The 22528-nt window shown below is 39.3% G+C and overlaps 1 protein-coding gene across 11 annotated transcripts in view; it reads right to left on the bottom strand.

Moving 5' to 3' along the window:
- Positions 1-9114: 9114 nt before the first annotated feature.
- LOC131474972 (RNA binding protein fox-1 homolog 3-like) overlaps positions 9115-22528 on the bottom strand; it is a 519357-nt gene continuing 505943 nt past the window's right edge. For 10 of the 11 annotated variants that reach the window (XM_058652721.1, XM_058652722.1, XM_058652716.1 and 7 more), the window contains 2 exons: positions 21894-21972; positions 15650-18442 (listed from right to left, as the gene is read on the bottom strand). In XM_058652721.1, coding sequence (XP_058508704.1) covers positions 18398-18442; positions 21894-21972 — 124 coding nt within the window. In that variant the 3' untranslated portion in view covers positions 15650-18397. Of the gene's footprint in view, positions 11115-15649; positions 18443-21893; positions 21973-22528 lie in introns of those variants that run through there. The other variant, XM_058652718.1, reaches the window with a different exon arrangement.

The raw sequence follows: 22528 nt of genomic DNA, 5'->3' as shown, positions 1-22528 counted from the left end.
AATATGCCAACATTTATGTTTTTCTTTTTTGTTTTTAAGGAAGTATCTGTCTCAAACCACTGTTTTTAATGTCATGAAAGATCATCTTCTCCTCTTTAAAAGCATTTGTTGTGAGTCCAGAGTTTAAACTTCTCAGAGCAGAGTTGGTCACAGATGGCACCGAGCTGGTCCTAGTGCTGTAGCGCTACGTGCAGATGGTGGAGTGTCGTGCTGATGGATGTTTTGACTGAAGCTCAACCTGCTGGTTCTCCTCAGTCCTAGGAACTGAAGACGGAAAACCTCAAACTGCAGCTCTTAAAATAAAAAAAACATGCAATTTCATGAGAGTGCTGATTGCCAAATGTGTAATAAAAATAAAACTAAGTCAATCAATACACTTTACCTTGATTTCTACTAAAATCTATTTTATTTTTTAACCTGCCTCACTCAATAAAGCTTTTTCGGCGATATTTCTAGATATTATTTTTTTTTTTTTAAATGTTCAATGTTTCCATTACGCTCTTTTGATCAAAACATCAGGAAGTCAGACAAAAAACAATTTATTTGTTCTACACATGTGCAAAATGTGGCTACATTGTAAATAAAGTTAAATTTAGTAATTATTTTACAATAAAATACACATGAGTGGCTAGTATTATGGATAAGATACAGGTTTCCTTTTTTTAATTTTATGACACATGGCATCCATAACTGTCGTGAAACAAAAATTGGGGGCAGTAAGTAAAACAAATTGCGTAATCAAACAAGGACAGTAAGTAAGACAAACTTCATACAAAGTTAAAAGTATAACAAAGTAAAACAGGAAGAAATCTAGAGAGAAGTTTACACAGAAAGAACAACTCAAACAAATAAATCCAAGAAAAGAAAATACAGCAGAAACTGAGGATTACAAATATCCAAAACAGAACAAGCAAACTAAAACTCAGAATCAAGAACAAACAACAGAAAACCCCAAAGTGACAGTGTGATGTAAGCAGACTGTTGAAGTCTGAAGTGAATCATGAACCATCTCTGTGAATAATATTTGCTGCCACAGAGACACAGGAGATTCTGTACCAACACCACTGATATTTACACCTGCAAATATTTGAGCAGCGTCTGTTCATCGATTCATTCATTCGTCTAATAGAGTCACATGACCTGATTTAGCTCAAACCCATGGCCTATTTTTACAGATGTTGGTAATTTTCACTGATGTTGGTAGTTTTTACTGATGCTTTTTTTTTACTTTCTGACCTTGATCCATCGATTTATAAATTTATATATATACATATATATATATATATACATACATATGTATACATATATGTATATAAAATGTATCTTAAGATATCTACATTTCTAAAACGTGTGAAAATGTATGATTGGTACATAAAGCTGCATTGACTACCACCAAAAAGCATTATCCCTAAACTTAATTATAACTAGTTAATATCTCATTCTAACCTTAATCTAACCACAATTAAATGTCTGTACCTGAAAATGTAATCATTTACATTGTAGGGACCGGATTTGTCCCTGTGAAAGACACAAGTGCCCATTATGTGACTGTGAAACCAATTTCAGGTCCCGACAACATTAGGAACCTGGAACACAGACACCCACACAGAGACACAGGAACACAGACACACACACAGAGACACACACACTCTGGTGGTTAGAGATGACATGTGTAGAAATAAATACAGGACTCAATGCTGCCACCCAGTGGGAGCTGTGTGACATTACACATACAAAAACCTGTGACATACAGACGCTCATCTTGAGTTGACACCTGTGAACTATATAAACAAATTGATTGTTACTAGTTATTTTTGTGTGTTCTTCTCTAATATTATTTTAAATTACATATAGCATCAGGGAAAAAATAAAATAAAATCCTGCCTCCCATGCTCCTTTTTTTATCACTGTTTTATCAGTGTTGTTTTTGTCAACGATGACGATGCAAAATTATTTTGTTGACGCCCCTTTTTTTAATTAATGATAACGAGACGGAAAAAATGAACGTGGATCTTTGATGACGAAAACATGACGAGACGTGTGTGAGTTTTCGTTGACGAGAAACATTTTTAGTGTGGTTTGTCAGACGTTCAAAATGCATGACAATTCTGCTTATTGTGAGCGTAATCTGTCAATTAAAACCAAAAAAATCCTTAGTCCGTGTTTAAAGACGGGTCAGGTGGGTTGGATCGTCGCCGCTGACCCCTGGTGCCTGATTTACGGGCCGCTCCTCACCCTGGTGATGCGACGCGGTTGGGACGCACTGAGGACAGTCCACTCCGTCCCCTGGGTCCACCGACAACCCCTGGGGTGGAGGAAATTTCATTTTCACAACTTTTGTGTGACGCTCTTGTATGATGAAGTAGGCATCAATTCATGAAGAAAACTGTTGAAAAGTTGAAATATGGAGATAAAAGGTTTATTGTTTAAAGACTATACTTTATACCTTATTTTTTTTAACGATAACTGACTAAAACTGGACTAAAACCAATTTGAGTTTTCGGCAACTAAAACTGGACTAAAACTAACACATATAGAAATGACTAAAATGTGAATAAAACCAATATGAATTGTAGTCCAGAAGACTAAAACTAAGACTAAATCTAGAATGGTTGCCAAAAACAACACAGGTATGACTTTTTTGGACGATATACTAAACTATCATTTTTTTGTCACATTTTGGACAACATACTATACTATGACTTTTTTGTCACAATTTGGATGACATACTGTACTATGACTTTTTTGGTCAAACTTTGAATGACATTATTCTATGACTTTTTTTGTCAAAATTTGGACGACATACTATACTATGACTTTTTTGTCACATTTTTGAAGACATATTATACTATGACAATGTTGTCACATTATGGACAACATACTATACTATGACTTCCTTGTCACATTATGGACAACATACTATACTATGACTTTTTTCGTAAAAATTTGGACGACATACAATACTGTGACTTTTTTGTCACATTTTGGAAGACATACTATACTATGACTTTTTTGTCACATTATGGACAACATACTATAGCAAGACTTTTTTTCGTCAAAATTTGGACGACATACTATACCATGACTTTTTTTGTCAAAATTTGGACGACATACAATACTGTGACTTTTTTCGTCAAAATTTGGACAACATACTATACTATGACTTTTTTTGTAAAAATTTGGACAACATATAATACTATGACTTCTTTGTCACATTATGGACAACATACTATACTATGACTTTTTTCGTAAAAATTTGGACGACATACAATACTGTGACTTTTTTGTCACATTTTGGAAGACATACTATACTATGACTTTTTTGTCACATTATGGACAACATACTATAGCAAGACTTTTTTTCGTCAAAATTTGGACGACATACTATACCATGACTTTTTTTGTCAAAATTTGGACGACATACAATAATGTGACTTTTTTCGTCAAAATTTGGACAACATACTATACTATGACTTTTTTCGTAAAAATTTGGACAACATATAATACTGTGACTTTTTTGTCACATTTTGGAAGACATACTATACTATGACTTTTTTGTCAAAAGTTGGACGACATACTGTACTACGACTTTTTGGTCACAATTTGGACAACTTACTATAGCAAGACCTTTTTTTCGTCAAAATTTGGACGACATACTATACCATGACTTTTTTTGTCAAAATTTGGACGACATACAATACTGTGACTTTTTTCGTCAAAATTTGGACAACATACTATACTATGACTTTTTTCGTAAAAATTTGGACAACATACAATACTGTGACTTTTTTGTCACATTTTGGACGATATACTATCCCGTGACTTTTTTGTCACATTTTGGAAGACAAAAAATGACTTTGTTGTCAAAATTTGGACTACATACTAAACTATGACTTTTTGTAAGGCTCAAAGAATTACACTCTACATGGGACTTGAACATACAATCCCTGTATTAGAAGGGTAATGCCTTATCCATTAGGCCATTAGGACTCGTCCCATGTCCGTGGTCTTACTATACTATGACTTTTTTGTCACATTTTGGAAGACATACTATACTATGACTTTTTTGGCACATTTTGGACAACATACTATACTATGATTTTTTTATGTCAAAATTTGGGCGACATATTTTACTAAGACTTTTTTGTCACAATTTGGAAGACATACTATACTATGACTTTGTTGTCACATTTTTGAAGACATATTATACTACGACTTTTTTGTCAAAATTTGGACAACATATCATACTATGACTTTTTTGTCACATTTTGGATGACATACTATACTATGACTTTTTGTCACATTTTGGAAGACATACTATATTATGACTTTTTTGTCACAATTTGGACGACATGTTACGTTATGACTTTTTTGTCAAGTTTTGTAAGCCTCAAAGAATTACACTCTACATGGGAGTTGAACATACAATCACTGTATTAGAAGGGAAACGCCTTATCCATTAGGCCATTAGGACTCTTCACATCTGGGAGGTCTTAATATACTATGACTTTTTGGTCACTTTTTGGAAGACATACTATACTATGACTTTTTTGTCAACATTTGGACGACATACTATCCCGTGACTTTTTTGTCACATTTTGGAAGACATACTATACTATGACTTTTTTGTCACATTTTGGAAGACATACTATACTATGACTTTTTTGGCACATTTTGGACAACATACTATACTATGACTTTTTATGTCAAAATTTGGGCGACATATTTTACTAAGACTTTTTTGTCACAATTTGGAAGACATACTATACTATGACTTTGTTGTCACATTTTTGAAGACATATTATACTACGACTTTTTTGTCAAAATTTGGACAACATATCATACTATGACTTTTTTGTCACATTTTGGATGACATACTATACTATGACTTTTTTGTCACATTTTGGAAGACATACTATATTATGACTTTTTTGTCACAATTTGGACGACATGTTACGTTATGACTTTTTTGTCAAGTTTTGTAAGCCTCAAAGAATTACACTCTACATGGGAGTTGAACATACAATCTCTGTATTAGAAGGGTAATGCCTTATCCATTAGGCCATTAGGACGCTTCGCATGTGATTGGTCTTACTATACTATGACTTTTTGTCACATTTTGGAAGACATACTATACTATGACTTTTGTGTCAAAATTTTTACGACATATTATACGATTACTTTTTTGTCACATTTTGGATGACATACTATACTATGATTTTTTTTGTCACATTTTGGAAGACATACTATACTGTGACTTTTTTGTCACATTTTTGAAGACATATTATACTATGACTGTTTTTTCAAGTTTTGGATGACATCCTCAACTATGACTGTTTGTCAAATTGTGTAAGCCTCCAAGAAATACACTGTACATGAACATACAATCCCTGTATTAGAAGGGAAATGCCTTATCCATTAGGGCATTAGGACTCTTCACATCTGGGAGGTCTTACTAAACTATGACTTTTTTGTCAAAATTTGGACGACATCTGTACTACGACTTTTTTGTCACAATTTGGACGACATACTATCCCGTGACTTTTATGTCACATTTTGGAAGACTATGACTTTTTTTTGTCAAAATTTGTGACAAAAAAGTCATAGTATAGTATGTTTTCTGTCTTTTATAGATAGATGAAATAAAGCCGCCTTTGAAGGATCAGCAGGTATCCTGGTCACACAGAAACTCACTACAGACACAGGTGTGAAGTAGACAAGTTTATTCATGATAATAATGAGGATGATGAGGATGATGATAATATTAATCATTAGTCATAATTATAATAACGTTAATGTCAATATAAATAGAACTCTTTATCTGAAGCACGTAAAGAGAAGCATACAGAAAGAGAGGAAAAAACAAAAACACAAAAAGTTCAGAGTACAGAGCTGGAGGAAGAAGAGGAGGAGGAGGAAGAGGGGGTGGGGCTTCTAGAGACATTTTTTCAACCTTTCAATATATTCATTTAATTTTTCAACATTTTTTTTTAAACTTTATTTACTGGAACATTTACAAAAAGGAGAAAGAGATAGATTTTTTAAAAAATCCTTATAAATAAATTTTGTCATTATTAGAACAAAATACAAGATTTCGGGGAGTCGTAGGATGTTTTTTTTTCTGTTTTTTCACTTTTCTTCTTTTTTCCCCCCTTGAAGGAAAGATGGGGGGGAGTAAGGATTGGGGGGAGGGTTATTATGTACAGAACGGCAGGAATACAAAAAAGGGGACCAGTCGACTCACACACTTGTAGGCTCAGGAGGGCGAGCGGTGGTGGTGGGGAGGGGCGGGAGTGTCCAAGGGGAGGTGATGGGTGGGTGAGACTCTCAGATCGGGGGAGTGTCCTGATCGTGTCACAGCTCAAGCAGTTGTGCTCAGGAAGATCAGGACCAGGTTTCTGTACAGGAAGATGTGGGGGGGGGGGCTAACGTGAAGGAGGGAGGCAGCAAAGGAGAGAGGGACGCCCTCAATTCCTCCTCGTCCTCCTCCCTCTCTCCCCCCTCCTCAACCCACCTCACTACCGAGGAGCAGGCCGGACTCTGAGTGAGGACAGAACTTCTCTGGACGTCACATGAACCAAAATAAAAGAGATTCAAAAGGATTTAAAAATGTGATAAAACCACCACAATGAATACAATAGTTGTTTTTTTTTATCATTACAGGAGCAAAGACTCATGGGAGATGCAGTTGTATGCAAACAAAATACAATTTCCTTTGTTTTACTGTATCAGAACGCAAGTTTTGCTCCCTTGTTTGTTATCACAAAACAAATAAATGTGAAATAATGCAACTTTTCTGTGTTTTTTTGTGGTATCTTGGATGTTTTCTCCTCATTCATTCATTTGAAAAACTGAGGATAATGATATAATGACCAAGAAGAAAGAAAACAGGAACACTACAGTTGGAAATAGTACCGCAGTGGTTTCATCACATCTTTTTTTGCTGAGTGCACATAATAGAATCATCATGTGACCAATCCTTCAAAGTAAAACATGAAAATACAGTGGGTTCCTGCCTCTGAACTCCAAACGTTGACCTGATTCTGCCTCCAGAGAAGCTCCGGCTCCCAGGAAGTTCTTGTCAAAGTAAAAGTCCAACCTGCTCCCCGAGCCTTTTCCTGACCCACCATGAGGTGCAAGTAAAAGTAGTCCACATGAGTCACGTGACCCTCAGAAACAAACCTACAAAAATAAAATGAAAAAATGCTTAGCCTGCATAATGATCGCTGCATGGGAGAGGAGGAATGACCGACTTTACCCCGTTTTGACTTCACAACAGTTAGTTGCCATGATATAGATACTCTGTAAATATATGAGAAGCTGTGTACAGATGAACAGAGGTCGCGTGGAGGAGCCCTGATTCAGAACAAGTTTCTTTTCTCTGTTTTTTTTTCTTCTTTAACCTGAAATAAGATGAAGTTACTCAAGAAGTGTGAGGTGAGAGTTCGTACTGTACAGGAAATCAACAGTACACACTGTAGTTTTGTACAGGAAGTCAGGAGCTTAACCTTCTTGGAACCATTCACACAAAACCACTACAGTCTTGTAGTGTACCCTGAACTTTCAAACAAAGTTGTGCTTCACCCGAACCTTTCTCTGCCTCTGAGGAGGAAGTGTCTTCTCAGTGAAGAGCAGGTTTTTTTGTTTGTTTTTTGTTTCCACAGTGCGCAAAAAAAGCCGCGCATTAAACCCACCCACTCAACTGCCTGCACACACGCCCGCCCGCCCATCCACCGCGGTCAGCGTGACAAAGCGCGGTCACCAAGCGAGGAGCCCAGAGCTGCTGCGCGCCAGGAGCCTGGTTACATTTAGCAGAAGAGCGCGCTCTCCTCCTCAGTGGTAACGAGACAGCGACTGGAATCTGGGTCACGTCGATAACACATCTAAGCTTCCGCCGCCATCGCAGAGTCCCGCTGTCTCCTGATCAAAGAGCACTGAGACTGTGTGTTCAAACCATACTTTGGTTCAAGTAAGAGAAGGAAGGAGGAGGGCGGGTAAAAAGAAAGAAGAATCAATATTCATCAGCTTGTTATCTGACACCTCGCGCTAATTAGCAGCTTGATGAAGAATCCAGATCAATGCAGATGAGACTGTTTTACTGAAACGTCTCGTTTTGTTTTGTCATGTTTTTTTGTTCTTTGCTGCAAAACTGTAAAAAAAATGGCGCGTAAAGCTCTGATAATCCTGGGTCAAAACATCACGTATGACGTATGTACACTGTACGATGATGTAGTCGTTTAAAGAAGGTACAACGTAGCAGCAGCAGCAGCAGCGGCGGCACTCGAGTCATGAGTTGTCGTCCTAACCGTTAACCACGACAACACAGCACCACCATTTGAAGTTTCATGTCGGTCTAGAACGAGATCCCAAACGTGGACATTACTCATGTGAGCACTGCGGGTGAATGTGACTGCAGAACTGCCGCGACAGCGTGATCATGCAGTTTCAGGGTGTGGGCACGTACAGCGGCATCAGAAAATATCGTGTTTTGTGAACTCACGTACTGCGGATGTTTTGTGCGAGACTCGTGAAGACATGTGAGCTGAGCTTTACAGGATCCTCGCTGGAGCTAAGGGCCGGAATTTACGAGAGAAAAACTTCAAAAAGTGTATCTTCTTGAGTCAATTTCACTCACACTGCGCATCACGTTCTTCAGCTGGCAACAAAAGATGCAGATGACAACACTTGTTGAAAAGTGTGCGCAAAAGCAATGCGATAAAATGTATTTATATTGCGATATAATCTGAATCACATGACCTCCATAGACTCTGCAAACGCACTCAAGACAAAAAAAACGTAACTGCGACTCCATGTTTTGCCTCAGATTTGTGAACTGTTTAACACGAGTTTCGCCGCTTTCTGTCCGTAAACGACTTAAATTTTTAGCTATCGGACATTTTATCGCGATGTGACACTTTTGTCCGGCCTTTAAATTCTATTCATCTCTGGGTGTGACGATGCGAAATCAACGTCAAAACCAACGATTCTACGATAATCTAATTATAATAATAATCTTATTGCGTGAAAAAAAAAATGCTCCGCTGCTTTTCTCGATGTGTTTTTTTTTTCCATAGTGAAGGAGGGCGAGGAGGGGAGTTGTAGGGGGGGGGGGGGGGGGATCAGTTCACACTATCACCATCACACTTTCAATCATAGAACACATGATCACATGTTACAGTAAATATCAGGGGCGTATGTAGTTGGAGGGGGAGGGGAGGTGTTTGTGTGTGTGGGGGGTGGGTTGGGGTGGGGATGAGGGGAGGGGTCTGATATCTATTTTTGGGAGGGGCCAGAGGATATTTTTTTCCTGCCCACCCCCCCTCTATATACTCCCTGACATCACCACAGCCCATATAATAGATATGTATATATATTTATATACAGAACAAAAGAAAGAATACATACTTATTGGACACCCTAGACGTTTAAAAGTACATTCAAAGAACTGAACCCAACATTCTTTGTTTTTAAAAACACGTTTTACAGTGACTCTCCTGATATAAAGAATTAAGGTTTTTGCTGCCACCAAAAATAACAATTTAAAAAAAACAAAACTTTTTTTTTTCCTCTTTGAAAGTTTTCAGTGCTGCAAAAAAAAAACAAAAAAAAATCCCACAGAAATAAATAAATAAATAAATAAATATTTTCAGAATACATTAAAAAACAAAACAAAACAAAACAAACGGACATATTTATTTCAGCCCTCGTTCCCGGTTACCGTTGGATGGGCACTAACTGTATTTCTATAATGTTTCATCTAGTTTGACATAGTCTTTATGCCTCAGGCTTGTGTTTTGGTTATGCACCTGCTGATGTAATACGATGGGATTATTCGATTATAATTCAATCTGTTACATGGACGTGGATGAGTTATTCTTGGCAGGTGGAAACGTGCATCCTTGGTAGTTTGTACGCACCTTCTCTCATCATCGTCATCATCGCCGCCGCGTGGCTCTGATGGTAAAGTCCGTTGGTGCAGAGGGACACAAAGGCTTGGGCTCGGAGTCTGGCAGGTGAGTGAAGTCGGCGACTCTTTTTTCTCTTAACTAGTCCGTAGTCGTCGCTGACCTCTGCAGGGGTCGTGGAGAAGGGCAGACCGCGGAGGCTCGGCTTTACACCGTCCCACCGTCCCGCCAAGGCTCAAAACCCCCCCCCGCTCCCCCCCCAACACTGTAAACCAGTGGCACTGCCCATTTGGGGGGGGTAAAGCCGGGGGGATGGCCCAGTGGCGCTGCCAGGAGGAAGTGACATCACAACAGTATCCACAAGGGGACGCTGCTAACAGTAGGCGCTGCCGGCCAGTGACGCCGCAACAAGGAGGAAGGAGCAACATCACCGGCCCGGGGAGGAAGAAGGAAGCAGGGAAGGAAGTCCTGTCGAGTGGGGAGGGAAGAAGGCGGAGCACTAAGACCAGGAAGTGGGCCTCTGACTCCACCCGCAGGAAGTACAGCGTTAGAAAGTGCTTCTGCCTGGATGCCGAGCTCTCGCCACCACCTTTTCTGTTTGTGTTTTCTCTTCTTCTTCTTTTTTTTTTTTTTTCAAAGTTGAACGTGACCTCGGTGACAGAGCAGTGTGCCATAGAGAGAGGAGGGAGGGAGGGAGGGAGGAAGGGGGAGAGGGGGGAGAGCGGAGGGGAGGTGCTCCTCCCTCCTCCTTCCTGCAAACCACAGAATCAGCATCAAGGGCCCACTGTTCATCTCCCTTACCAAAAAACATAAAAACAGATTTGTACATATATACTGCTTTATACACACTATGTTTTTTTTTTTTTTACCATTGTAAATCACAAAAGTATAGAAAAATAAAATGTTTTATAATAACGGGACACTTTTTTCCTTTCTCCCTCTATCTCTGTCTTTTTTTTTCTACCCAGCAAAAAGGTGGTCCCTGGTGGAAACTGGCTCACTCTGTCTGTCAAGTTTGTGGCTGGTTTGACACCGCTGCCGCGGCGCCATCTTTGTACGCCTCCCGTCTTCCCTCGCCAGCCTCAGTAGAGGGACTCCTTCACGTCTTCTTCTTCTTGTGTTATTTTCTTAAAGCTAGATCTCCTGTCTTCCGTTGTTTTCATCTGTGATGTCCATCAATACTGAGTACAGCTCTTCCTTTTGTATTTACTGGAAACAGGGGGAGAAAAGTGAGGGAGACTGGTGAATATGCGGCATGTTATGTTTCTCACATGTGTCACAAAGAGAGAGAGAGAGTTGCTGTCATAGCGGAGGATCATATTTAGACTACAGAGACACACAAGTGCACACACACACACACACACGCATGGATTCATCAACACAAAAAATACAATTCATGCTCATCTCTGATACTTTTTATCCATCTGTGCTAGAAGAGATGGGGTTTTATGAGGTACTGACACAAAACCATGACTAAAACTCTTCGATGCCACTTTATTACACCTTTAAACAGACTTATTCCACTTGAAATGTAACCTCTTGTCTCTTTGTAAACGGTTCACTCTCCCACACCAAAGTCCATAGAGAAAATGATCGATTTTACAGCACAGCACACAGGAGTCGTTGATCCACTGCAGCCTCTATCGGTCACTTCAAATGACTTTAGAGTCTGAAGTGTTTATTAAGGATTAATTCAAGTGACTGAAATGTTGGCTGCAGTCGACCAGCTCCTGTATTAATGCGGGATAAAATTGGTGATTTTCTCTATGGACTTTGGCACAAGAGAGTGGGCAGTTTACATTTTTAAAACCCAGCTGCACACAAAAAAGTTTGAGACAACGACGTCATTGACTTTTCATCCCCCTCATTAAAGAAGCCTGAGCCGAGGCCTGAGCCGAGGCCTGAGCCGAGACCTTCCTCCTGCCAAAACTAGCGCCACGGCTCCTCCTCTAGAACAAAGATCAGAGCGTGCCGTCATCGTACAAGCGGAGAGCGGCATTTTGGCAGAGCAACGTGAAAACACCGTGCTGTAAATGAGGCTGAGTGGGAGCAGAGGAAGAGGAGGGCGGTGTGTGTATGTCCCAGGACCCCCGTCATGACAGATGTCTGCTAATTCGGACTGATCTTCTGCACCTCCGTGGAGCTTTCCCCGCAAAATAAAAAAAAGAAAAGAAGACACTGGTTTAATTTTGAAATGGCTTTGTAGTGTATAACCGCAACCTCCACCCCCCCCTCCTAAAAACTCCTAACCCTGGGAGACAAACAATCAACTTAGTGGCACGCTCAATCAGCGTCTCCTCGCCCCTCTTTCTTGTTCTCAAGGAGGGAACTGGCCTGAGCTCCTCCGCCTCCCTCTCTCCATCCATCCTGCACCTCCCGACGTACCGGGTGCTCGCCAGGGACCCGCTATATACAAAAATATCCACACGCGGTCCTATAGCTCAGCAGGGAAGCAGCACAATAACGCTGCAGCTACATATAGTCCTCGCTGACAGGCAGCCTAGAAGTGGAAGAGCTGCCGACACAAACATATTAATCACACCGACGATGTGAAGGATTCAGGAGAGCGCTGGTTCAGTTAACGGAGCCTGCGCAGTCTCTTAAACCCGAGTCTGTTTTTAGAAATTACGACATGAGAGTTTAAAACAGCCCCCAACGTAGACTCCCCCTTATACCTGACGCCTCATTTCCACAGCGTTGCTTTCATGCCAACGATTCACGCAATCCGTCCAAGAGTGTTTAACACAGAGACGCAACTGTAGCTATATAAGTAGCAGTTTTGTAAATCACTCCACCGCACCAAAGTCCATAGAGAAAATTGGCGTTTTTAAACTCACAGGGACAAAGCAGCTGCTGAACTACGACTGCCTCATTTAGTACGTTTTTGTCACTTAATCCAAACAAATGATTTCAGAACCCGAAGTCGCACGTCAACATATTTAAACTTTGTGGTGGAGGCAGCAGTGGGGCAACAACTCCTGTATGTTGTGAGGCAAAAACTGGTGATTTTCTCTATGGACTTTGGTACAGGGGTTTACAAAGCGCTAAAAAAAGGTCAGTTTTCCAGTTGGAAAAAGCTGTGCAACGACAGAGTAACATCCCCACTGGCAGCCAGGTTTTCACCGAGAGCATGCAAGAGCTTTCACACTTTAATCTGCATTTCTTTGACCTCTCTATTTTTTTTTTGTTAGTCATTGTTTTCAAAGACAAAAGAACAAATCGCACATATTGAGAAAAAGAAAATCCAGATTAAAAAAACAAAACAAAAAACAAATACATAACAACAATCATCATCCATGTGTGAATCAGACAAAAATCTTCTTATAACTGCTTTATTCCGACACTCAAAAACAATCAGAGATTACTTATTATGTCACATATTGACAACAAAAATAAGTGGTTGAAGGATAAAGAAGAAAAAAAGTTATCATCATCATCATCATTGTATACTTTCACCTATGGAATTAACCCCCGGGGGAAAAAAAGGGAAAACTTTACACCTTTCAGACAATATATTCTCATTATAGAAATCACATACAGTTCAAGAACAAGTTCAGCTGAATTGAAAACACACAGAAAAACCTCACTTCATATAGGAATACATAGAAAACAGTTACTCAGAGGATCGCGATATACTGTAGTGTGTGTGCGTATATTATATGTTATATATATATATATATATATTTATCTACAGTACATTTAAATATATTTACAAGTACTCTAATGTTTTTTTTTTTGCTTGTTTTTTTTGTATAAATCTTTAAGGTTGATAAATAAATGCACCTGCCAGCTTATCAGGGCTTTATGAATACTCGTAAGTAAATGCAATATAAATGTCGGAGGGATAAATAGTGTTTTCTTGCTGCTATATGTAAACATTTCTCAGTACTACTCAACACATGTTTGGATTTGGTTGCATATTTAAGCTGGTTATGGAATACGACAAACTAAAAAGAACCAAACTAATAAACAAAAAAAAAAGAAATATCAAAGTTTTTCTTTTTATAAATTCACGTTTAAACGACTTCAGTAAGCATAATAAAAGACCTCTACAATACGAACTAATATTCCATGTTATTTACATGTCATGTCTTCAACATTGAAGCCTTGATATGGAATTAGACTGGTGTCAATGTTTTCAAACAACACTTTTTAAGAAGCAATTAAAATATCAATTTAATCATTCGAAAATATTTTATTTTATTGTTTGAAAATGCGCTTTTTTTCTTTGTTGTCAACAAATCCAAGCCTGTGACTACTGTCGCTCCAAAATTCAGTAGCCAATCAGCAGGCAGCTTTAGAAGCCCCGCCCACCAATAAAACCACATGGCGCAACAAATCAGGGAGTGCAAATAACAAATCCAGGAGCACAAACAATGAATCAGGGAGTGCAAACAATAAATAAGGGAGCGCAAACAATAAATCAGGGAGTGCAAAGAACAAATCAGGGAGCGTAAACAATAAATAAGGGAGCGCAAACAATAAATCAGGGAGTGCAAAGAACAAATCAGGGAGCACAAACAACAAATCAGGGAGTGCAAAGAACAAATCAGGGAGCGCAGACAATAAATAAGGGAGCACAAACAATAAATAAGGGAGCGCAGACAATAAATAAGGGAGCGCAAATAACAAGTGAGGGAGTGCAAATAACAAATAAGGGAGCGCAGACAATAAATAAGGGAGCGGAGCGCAAACAATAAATAAGGGAGCGCAAAGAACAAATATATTTGCAAACAATAAAATACAATATTTTTATCGATTAAATCAATATTTTATTTGCTTCGTGAAAAGTGTTGTTTGGAAATATGGAAACAAATCTAATTCCATACCTCGCTAAGCTGACGCTGAGACAACTCAGACGTTTTCTTTTTTGTTCTGTAAACTGTAAACAAACACATGCAGATTTATCAAACATGACGTCACTCAAACGCGACCCTGTGATAACGTGACGGAGGAAAAATGGGAGCATGTTGGTCGTTAGGTAAAAAAAATCTGCGACTGGTGTTCATAAAAAAACTGATGAAAACCAGTACAAAATACTAGTTCTATTGATTACTGTCTCTCCTTGTTAATATCTGGGCAGAAACAATAAAAAAGTCTTGGATAATGTTTAAATTAGTAATCCAGATTAACCCACATATGTTTGACAGGTGACTCAAACAAGTGACTAACGCTGTGAACTGTATATTAGTTGAATAATCGGTATATTAATACACGAGGACTGCAATTACTATAAGGCGGTCAAAAAATTAGGAACACCATTTTAATGGTGTTTTTGAACATATATACTGTATAGTAACTCTTCAACTGACTGATCTGAGGTTGCTTATCATCTGTCGCCGTGACGATATCACAGGAAGCGCGAGGAGCCGAACAAACTGCATCTACGTTCTTATCGTCTTCTTTCCACACACACACACACACACACACTCTCTCTCTCTAAATGCACAAACCGCTTCTCTTCTTTTGAACCAAAGTGGTCAAAAGTTTCTTCCGTCTCATATAAAGCCCGCCCCCCGTACACACTAGCATATAAAAGGAAGAGAACGACATTCCTTTGACCACATAAAGGTTTTTTTTAATGATCACATTGGGTTTTCTTTTACTTTTTATGTTTTGTTTTTTTTTAGATAACATTACTCTTGTTTTTATTTAGCATTTTCAACATTTCGACTAAACATAACTAGCTGTCTATTATCTTTTCTTTCATTTATATATATATATATAATATGTTACATCTCAGAAATGATTTAAAAAACAATTACGCCCCCCAAAAAATGATCTATATATCTATATGTATGGGTTATTTCAAACAAAGCTTTGAGTTGTGTTGGTATCGCTGCACTGAAACAATGACACAGAGATTTTCTTCTTCATCTAAACCACATTTACACTGTGTCTCTGTGTCTCACTGTTTTTTTTTGTGTTTAATGTGTCTCATACAGTAGATGTCCATACACACACACTCTCTCACTCACACACACACACACACAGTATTTCAAAATAAAGAATCAAACTACAGTTTGATTTTTAGCTTAAAGGCCCAATATGCAACACAACATAAGTGCCGGCCACGAGGTGTCGCAGTTGAGCACATGTGACTGTGAATGCCAGAAAACAGACGTGTGACATAAACAAAGTTACTAACATGTCCAGGAGAAGAACAAGAGTTGCTTCGTTTTTTACGTCTGAAAGTGGTTCAGGGAATGTGCGTCAAAAATAGGGGGAGGGGCTCGAAACTGACGCAAAAATCTTCTATTAGATCACCTGCTGTCAAGTTTAACGTACATGAGCGAAACTTGGTACACACATTCATTAGGTTGAGACGGTCAAAAAAGTCAATGACGACTTTCCTGTGAGTCCTACAGGAAGGCCGCCATTTTGGATTGAATTGGCAACCAAATTTAACAAAACTGGGTGGGAACGTGTAATACCCCCGGGCGAACAAAAAAGTCCATCGGGACCATGGCCTCAACTCAACGGGAAGTCGGCCATTTCGGCGATTTGCACAAACTCGTTTATCGTACGGACATAAAAAAAATGTTTCTGATTTTCCTCCAAGTACCGCCAGACCAAGATCGTGTACCACTAGTGGTACACGCACCACAGCTTGAGAACCATTGGAGCTACTTTCTATCATCTTGCTTCCCACGACCATGACCAAGAAACTTGAATATCACAACATACACAGTGCATCCGTGTCATCTCTTGTTAGTTGTGAGTTGCATATTGGACCTTTAAAAACAAAACCTCAGGCTTCAGCTGTTGTGCGGGGGGAAAAAACCGACAAAAGAACAAAGAATGAAAAGAAAAAGAGAGAGAAAACCTGCTGGTTGTGTTGGAAATGGAACTCTCCGTGTGCTGAGGTTAGCGAGCAGCACTGTGTGTTTTGTCAGTTTGTGATTTTCAGTTCAGTTTGTCCTGAGGTCAAAAAACAGTTTGTGCGAGGCTTTACAAAACTACACTGTAGCAGAGCAGTGTGTGTGTGTCTGTGCGTGTGTGTGTGTGTGTGTGTGTGTGTTAGTCAGGACGTGTGACAGCTTATCTTCTGCAAATTAGGTTCATATGCAACTATTCTGCAACCCCGCAATGTCATGATTATTAATCAGTCATTAAAACTTAAGATTTTTTCAATCTAATAAAGATAAACACATTTTGTGGCCAAATGTTGAAAGATTTTTGTCGTATTATGGGGAAACTGCACTGTGTCTTTACGCAGATGACATGAATCTTGTTCCTAGCGCCAACCTAAGGTGCTTTTTGTGCTCTAAACTAACCACATCTATAACCAGTGAGAGTTTAATTTTAAAAATCTTAATTGGATTTTTTTTCCAACTGTATGGTTCAGTTATTTTGGTACCAGAAATGCAAATAGCTGCTAATCATGTACCAAACTGAACCAAACTCCAAAATCAAATGACTTAAATCAATACTTTTGATACAAATCAGTGGTTTGAGGCGATGCACGAGCTGACAGAACAAAAAAATCGATTTCCACAGTGAGTTTTTACGACTCTCGCAAGATTTTACTCTTTGACCATAATTATGTGCTTTCGTCATTAATATATTCTTCTATTTTCGTCTAAACGGGGACAAAACTGACGTCTCGTTTCGCTGTAGAAAGTGTTCACAAGTCAAAGGCTAATTTTCTCATTCAACTGTTACCCCAATTTTCACTTTTTTCCACACAGGAAAGGCCTAAAAACACACACACACACAGTCTGCGGAAGCGATGCCGAATAGTTGCATTCACGTGTACAGTACGTGTAACTTGCAGGAGACGTCGTGAGTCCCGAGACAAAGAAATCGTACAACAACAAAAAAACAAAAAAACAACCTTCATGCTGTCAAACCACAGAGTACAGCTCTCGTAAGGAACAACATGTACAGGAGGAAAAGAAGGAAACAAATGCAATCGTAGCAGAGCCGTCTTTGAACTAAGAATTACCGAGGCACGTGTCTTTATTTCTGCCGCTTCAATGATGAAGAAAAACAAGAGGTAAGAGGGTTAATTAACTGTGTGTGTGTGTGTGTTGTGACCTGATAAGACCTGCTTTTATATGTCATTTCATTTCCTTCTTTATTTTTAAATGCCCCAGTATATTCTTAGTCAGATGACAGCGCACTGCGTCCGTACACACACACCTCTGAGCATGCGTCATGCGTGCTGCTGCAGGAGGCTCACATTGGTTTCATGGTGACACAGCACCCATATCAAGATAATGCACATGTGCATAAGGAAAAAAAAAAAAAAGCACAAAATGAATACAAAACAAGAGCAGACCGATGACGACATCAAAAAGGGTTGTTGTAGAAATATCGGCGTGTCGGGGGGGCTTTTAGTTTGATTTAGCTCCCCCACCAAGGACCGCTTGTATCGTGTTTGTCTCTGTTTTTCTCTTTTTTTTTTTAGACTGTTTTATTGTATGTTTGTCTGTTGGGGTAATGTCTCTGTCTTTCTTTCTTTTTCTTTCTTTCTTTCTTTCTTTCTTTTAGTAGGGAGTGAAGCGACTGTACCCTCCTCTGTATAGGCTAGCCTGCAACATCAAAGATGAAAAGTACCAATCAGTATTCAAGTAAGTGACAGCTGGAGGTCTCTTAGTTTCTCTTTCTCCACAAATTTCCTTCCTTTTTTCCTCCCATTCATTATTTTTCTATCCGTTTCACTGTTGGCTTTCAAAATGACACATTTAAGCCACATTTGGTCGAACTGATTGTTTTTGTGTGTGTGTGTGTGTGTGTGTTAGGAACGACAGGGTCATCGTGACGTGACCAGGATTTGAATCTTAAAGGGATAGTTCATGGTTTCTTTGTTTTTTCTTTTACAAAGGGTCCACGTCATAAATTGTACGTCTGCGGTATCTTAAAGACACGTTTGCTATTTTATCTCACTTATTAAAAAAAAAAAAACGGCGTCTTTGTCGCCGCACACTAAAGTCCGTAGAGAAAATCATCGTTTTTAGCTCTCGGGGGACGCGGGAGCTGCTGGTCTACTGCTGCCTCGTCTCATACATTTGTGTCTCTAAGTTGAATCTGAACAATTCATTTCAAACATCACAATTAGGAAAATACCATTGTAAAATGGCTGATTTTCTCCATGGGCTTTGGTGCGGGAAAGTGCGCGCACGGCAAAGCGGCACAAAATAAGTGAAACTACCATAAACTGACACAGATTTATTAGGCGACCCTTTTGCTGAGTAGTTAAAATAAGTTCTTTGTTGTCAGCTGTGTGTGTGTGTGTGTGTCACTACCTCATACAACCACACTTTAAAAAAAACAAAAACTGTATTATCCCTTTAACCGTTGCAGTTGACTAAAATTGACTGTGAATAAAAATTATATTTTACTGCATTATTGAAAATAGGGGCCCTTTCACTGAAAACACAGGGGGGCTATTTTCCTTTAATTCAATCCATTTCAAAATAAATTGGAAAATATTGCATCCGCTGCTTTTTCACTTGAGGAAATCCATTATTTTTTCTTTCTTTCATTCTTTCTTTTTCTTTTTTATTCTTCTTTATTCCAGGCTGCAGCAATAATACAAGAGATTGAAAGCAGAGCGGAATAAGTTCAGGTTTAATCACGGCTCCTTTTCAAGTGTGGCAGAGGTGTCTGCACCTTCCTGTACGGGCAAACCACCGCGGGATATTAGCCCTCAGATTTAGCACCATGCTCCAGATATCTAGGGCAGAGACGTACGCACGCACGCACGCATAAAAAGCATGCACGTGGGGGCCTGTGCATGCACACCTGCACATGCACGCACACACACACACACACACAGTCTCCTCTCTGATCTTTCGGTGGCTCCGCCGCAATTAGGAAATCAGACAAACTCCAAAGGCTACTGAATGTCTTCAAAGGCTACTTTTTGCCTAATTTTTGGGCTGGCACAAAACTTTCATCCATGTTAGAAGCTCCTACGCGCTGGAGACGGGTAAAGGAATTTTTCAACCCCCCCAACCTCACCCTCAGAGGAGCTAATTATTATATAGCTTTTAAATGCAAAAATGACTCCTCTCTGCTGGAGAACCATTAATCAAATATGATAAAAGAATAAGGAACCAAACTGGTCTTTTCTCTCTTTCACACACACACACACACACACACACACACACCCTCTCTCAAGTCTGTGTTAGCTCCCTGAGCACCCAACACACACACACACACACACAGAACTGTGTGTTAGTGTGTGATATTGTTCGGGGGGCCAGGCCCCGGCGTCTACTTTCATCCAGAGGACGATTAAAGTGTCAGAGAAATGGAAGGAAATTTGGAAGAAAAAGAAGAATATAAATATATATATATATATAAATAATAAGAATAAGAATAATAAAAAATAACATTCAAGCACATTTTTTAATTAAGTAAAATGAAGAGGAAAAAGAAATGTCTTAATTAATGAAAGCTTTTAGCTAGCAGCTGCACCGGGGAACTTTTCTTTTTGAATGTGGTTGGAAAAGAATCGCATGCATGCCGGAATGTTTCAATTTTCAGTCGTTTCTCACACGCCTCCTATCAAGGTTGGAGGCAGGAGGAGAAGGAGGAGGAGGAGGCAGTCGCCTCCCTTCCCTCTTTTTTTTTTAGCTTCACGCTCTGTCTCTAATGTCCCACGGCACACTGCTGCATGCGTTTGATGGCCTTTAATGTCTAGGTTTGGTTTGGCGAGTCGGGTCCCAGCCCCTCGTCGCCGTCGTCGTCGTATTCAACACAAAAACCAAAAGAGGAAAAACTCTCCGTTTCAAACAGAAGAAGAAGATTTATCATCACTTTTCATCTTTGATGTTACAGTATAGCTGCAAAAGCTAGCTAAAAACAGACATTAACAAATTCAACTCTTATTCCTTCAAGGTTTGATATTGGATGGCAAAAAAAAGAAATAATAATAATAATAATAATGATAATAAAGATGATCCATCGTGAGCTGAGCTGGTGTGGAGAATGGGCGGAAAGATGCTGAGAAATGCAAAGTTGTTTTCTTTTAAAAGTGAAAACAAAAGGAACAACAACAGAAAAAGGAACGAAAGAAGGAGAAAGGAAAAGGAAAGAAAAGCCGCAGCGATCGTTCATTCTCATTTCAGGAGGAGCTGATGTCAAATCAATGTTGCATTAGGTGAGCTTGTGTAGCGTAACCAACCGGTGAGCCAGTCTCCAAGAAAAATGTTGCCATTTTACTTTTTTCTGCACAGGAACAACGTTACATTTGTACATTCTTTTCTGCACAGAAAAATATAGAGTTTGACGGTTTGAGTTTGACATTTTGGACGGAGACACGCGTGACCAACTATCCAAGACCAAATATCGGAGGAAAATAGCCGAGACTTTCTACGACAAAGTGTTGATAACGCATCAGGTGTATTCTGAAAACTCCAAGTTTGGAATGTCCTGTGCACGACTTCCCGCGTCGTCGTTGTGAGTTTGGAAATGTCAGTATCTGCAGTTTCCAGAAACTCACAAAGGCAACAAATGATCCTGGAAACTGCAGCGTGTGTAAAATCTCAAGTCTGTTCACACCTGGTATTAACATCCGTTCTCAAAGGTCTAATCGGTCTAAAATACTGTGAGTGAGTGTCTCCGCAAGAGACGGTACAGAGAGAGAGAAAAACAAGCACAGGAGAGCCTCGAGTGAATTAAAGATCTACTTGCGCTGCTGTAACAAGAAATACAATTTTAAGCAGTAGACAAAGAAATCTGGCGGCTCAATAAATGAACCTATGGAGCCTCTAATCCGTCCTGAGGACAGATGCTAATACCAGGAGTTTGTAGTACTGCTTTGCTCCACCAGGGTGTGCCAGAAACGAACAAAAAGAACAACAACAAAAAAATCGAATAATTAAATGGGGAAAAAAAAGAAAGAAAGACAAATAAAGAGCAGTGACGGCTGCAGTCTCTGCTCTTTATTTTCAGAGTGTGAGTGTGGTGTTTGCTGGAGCTCGTTCTTTTGTCGTGCACGTACTGTGGGAACAAGCGGCGGCGTCACGGGCTTACCATAGTCCCCACGCTGTATGTGGCGGCAGGGCCAATCGTGTGGTGGTAGGGGTCTGCTGTTGCATAGACTCTGCCGTAGCTGCACGACAGGGAGGCAGAGACAGAGAGAGAGAGAGGACACGGTTACTGATCTGTCATTCCGTAAAATGTGTCTAAAAATGCACGTAATATTCCTGTTTCAAAAACACACAGCTTTAATTTGACCTGTTTATATACACATCACGTTCAGGATTAGTTCCAAAAACAGGCAGAAACTTGAAAACTAAGAGTCCAGGGTTGACAACATTGTGTGTACATGTGTAAAACAGTTCAAAATTCAAATTGTAAATGTGAAATGAATTCTTTATGTTATTTTAGAGTTGCTATTTTGTTATAAACTTGAAAAATCCAAATCCGTTTTTTTGTCATTGAACATTTTTTGACAATTCCACGGCCATAAAATCTAAATAAATCCAGGCAGCCTGATTATAATTATGATCATAACAGGGTTAAACATGTTATTGTGAAAAAATAAATCCCTATGTGGTCTAGAGCTGCAACTGCAACGATGAATCTGTCACGATGAATTTAAAATGTTTGTCAAACCTGGAAATGACAACGTTCTCAAATGTCTTGTGGAGCAAAGAAACCAATAA

The sequence above is a fragment of the Solea solea genome, chromosome 16, assembly GCF_958295425.1.
Source record: "Solea solea chromosome 16, fSolSol10.1, whole genome shotgun sequence".
In the NCBI taxonomy this organism is placed as follows: Eukaryota; Metazoa; Chordata; class Actinopteri; order Pleuronectiformes; family Soleidae; genus Solea; species Solea solea.
The sequence above is the reverse complement of the archived record's forward strand: the minus strand, read 5'-3'. Positions and strand labels throughout refer to the sequence as shown.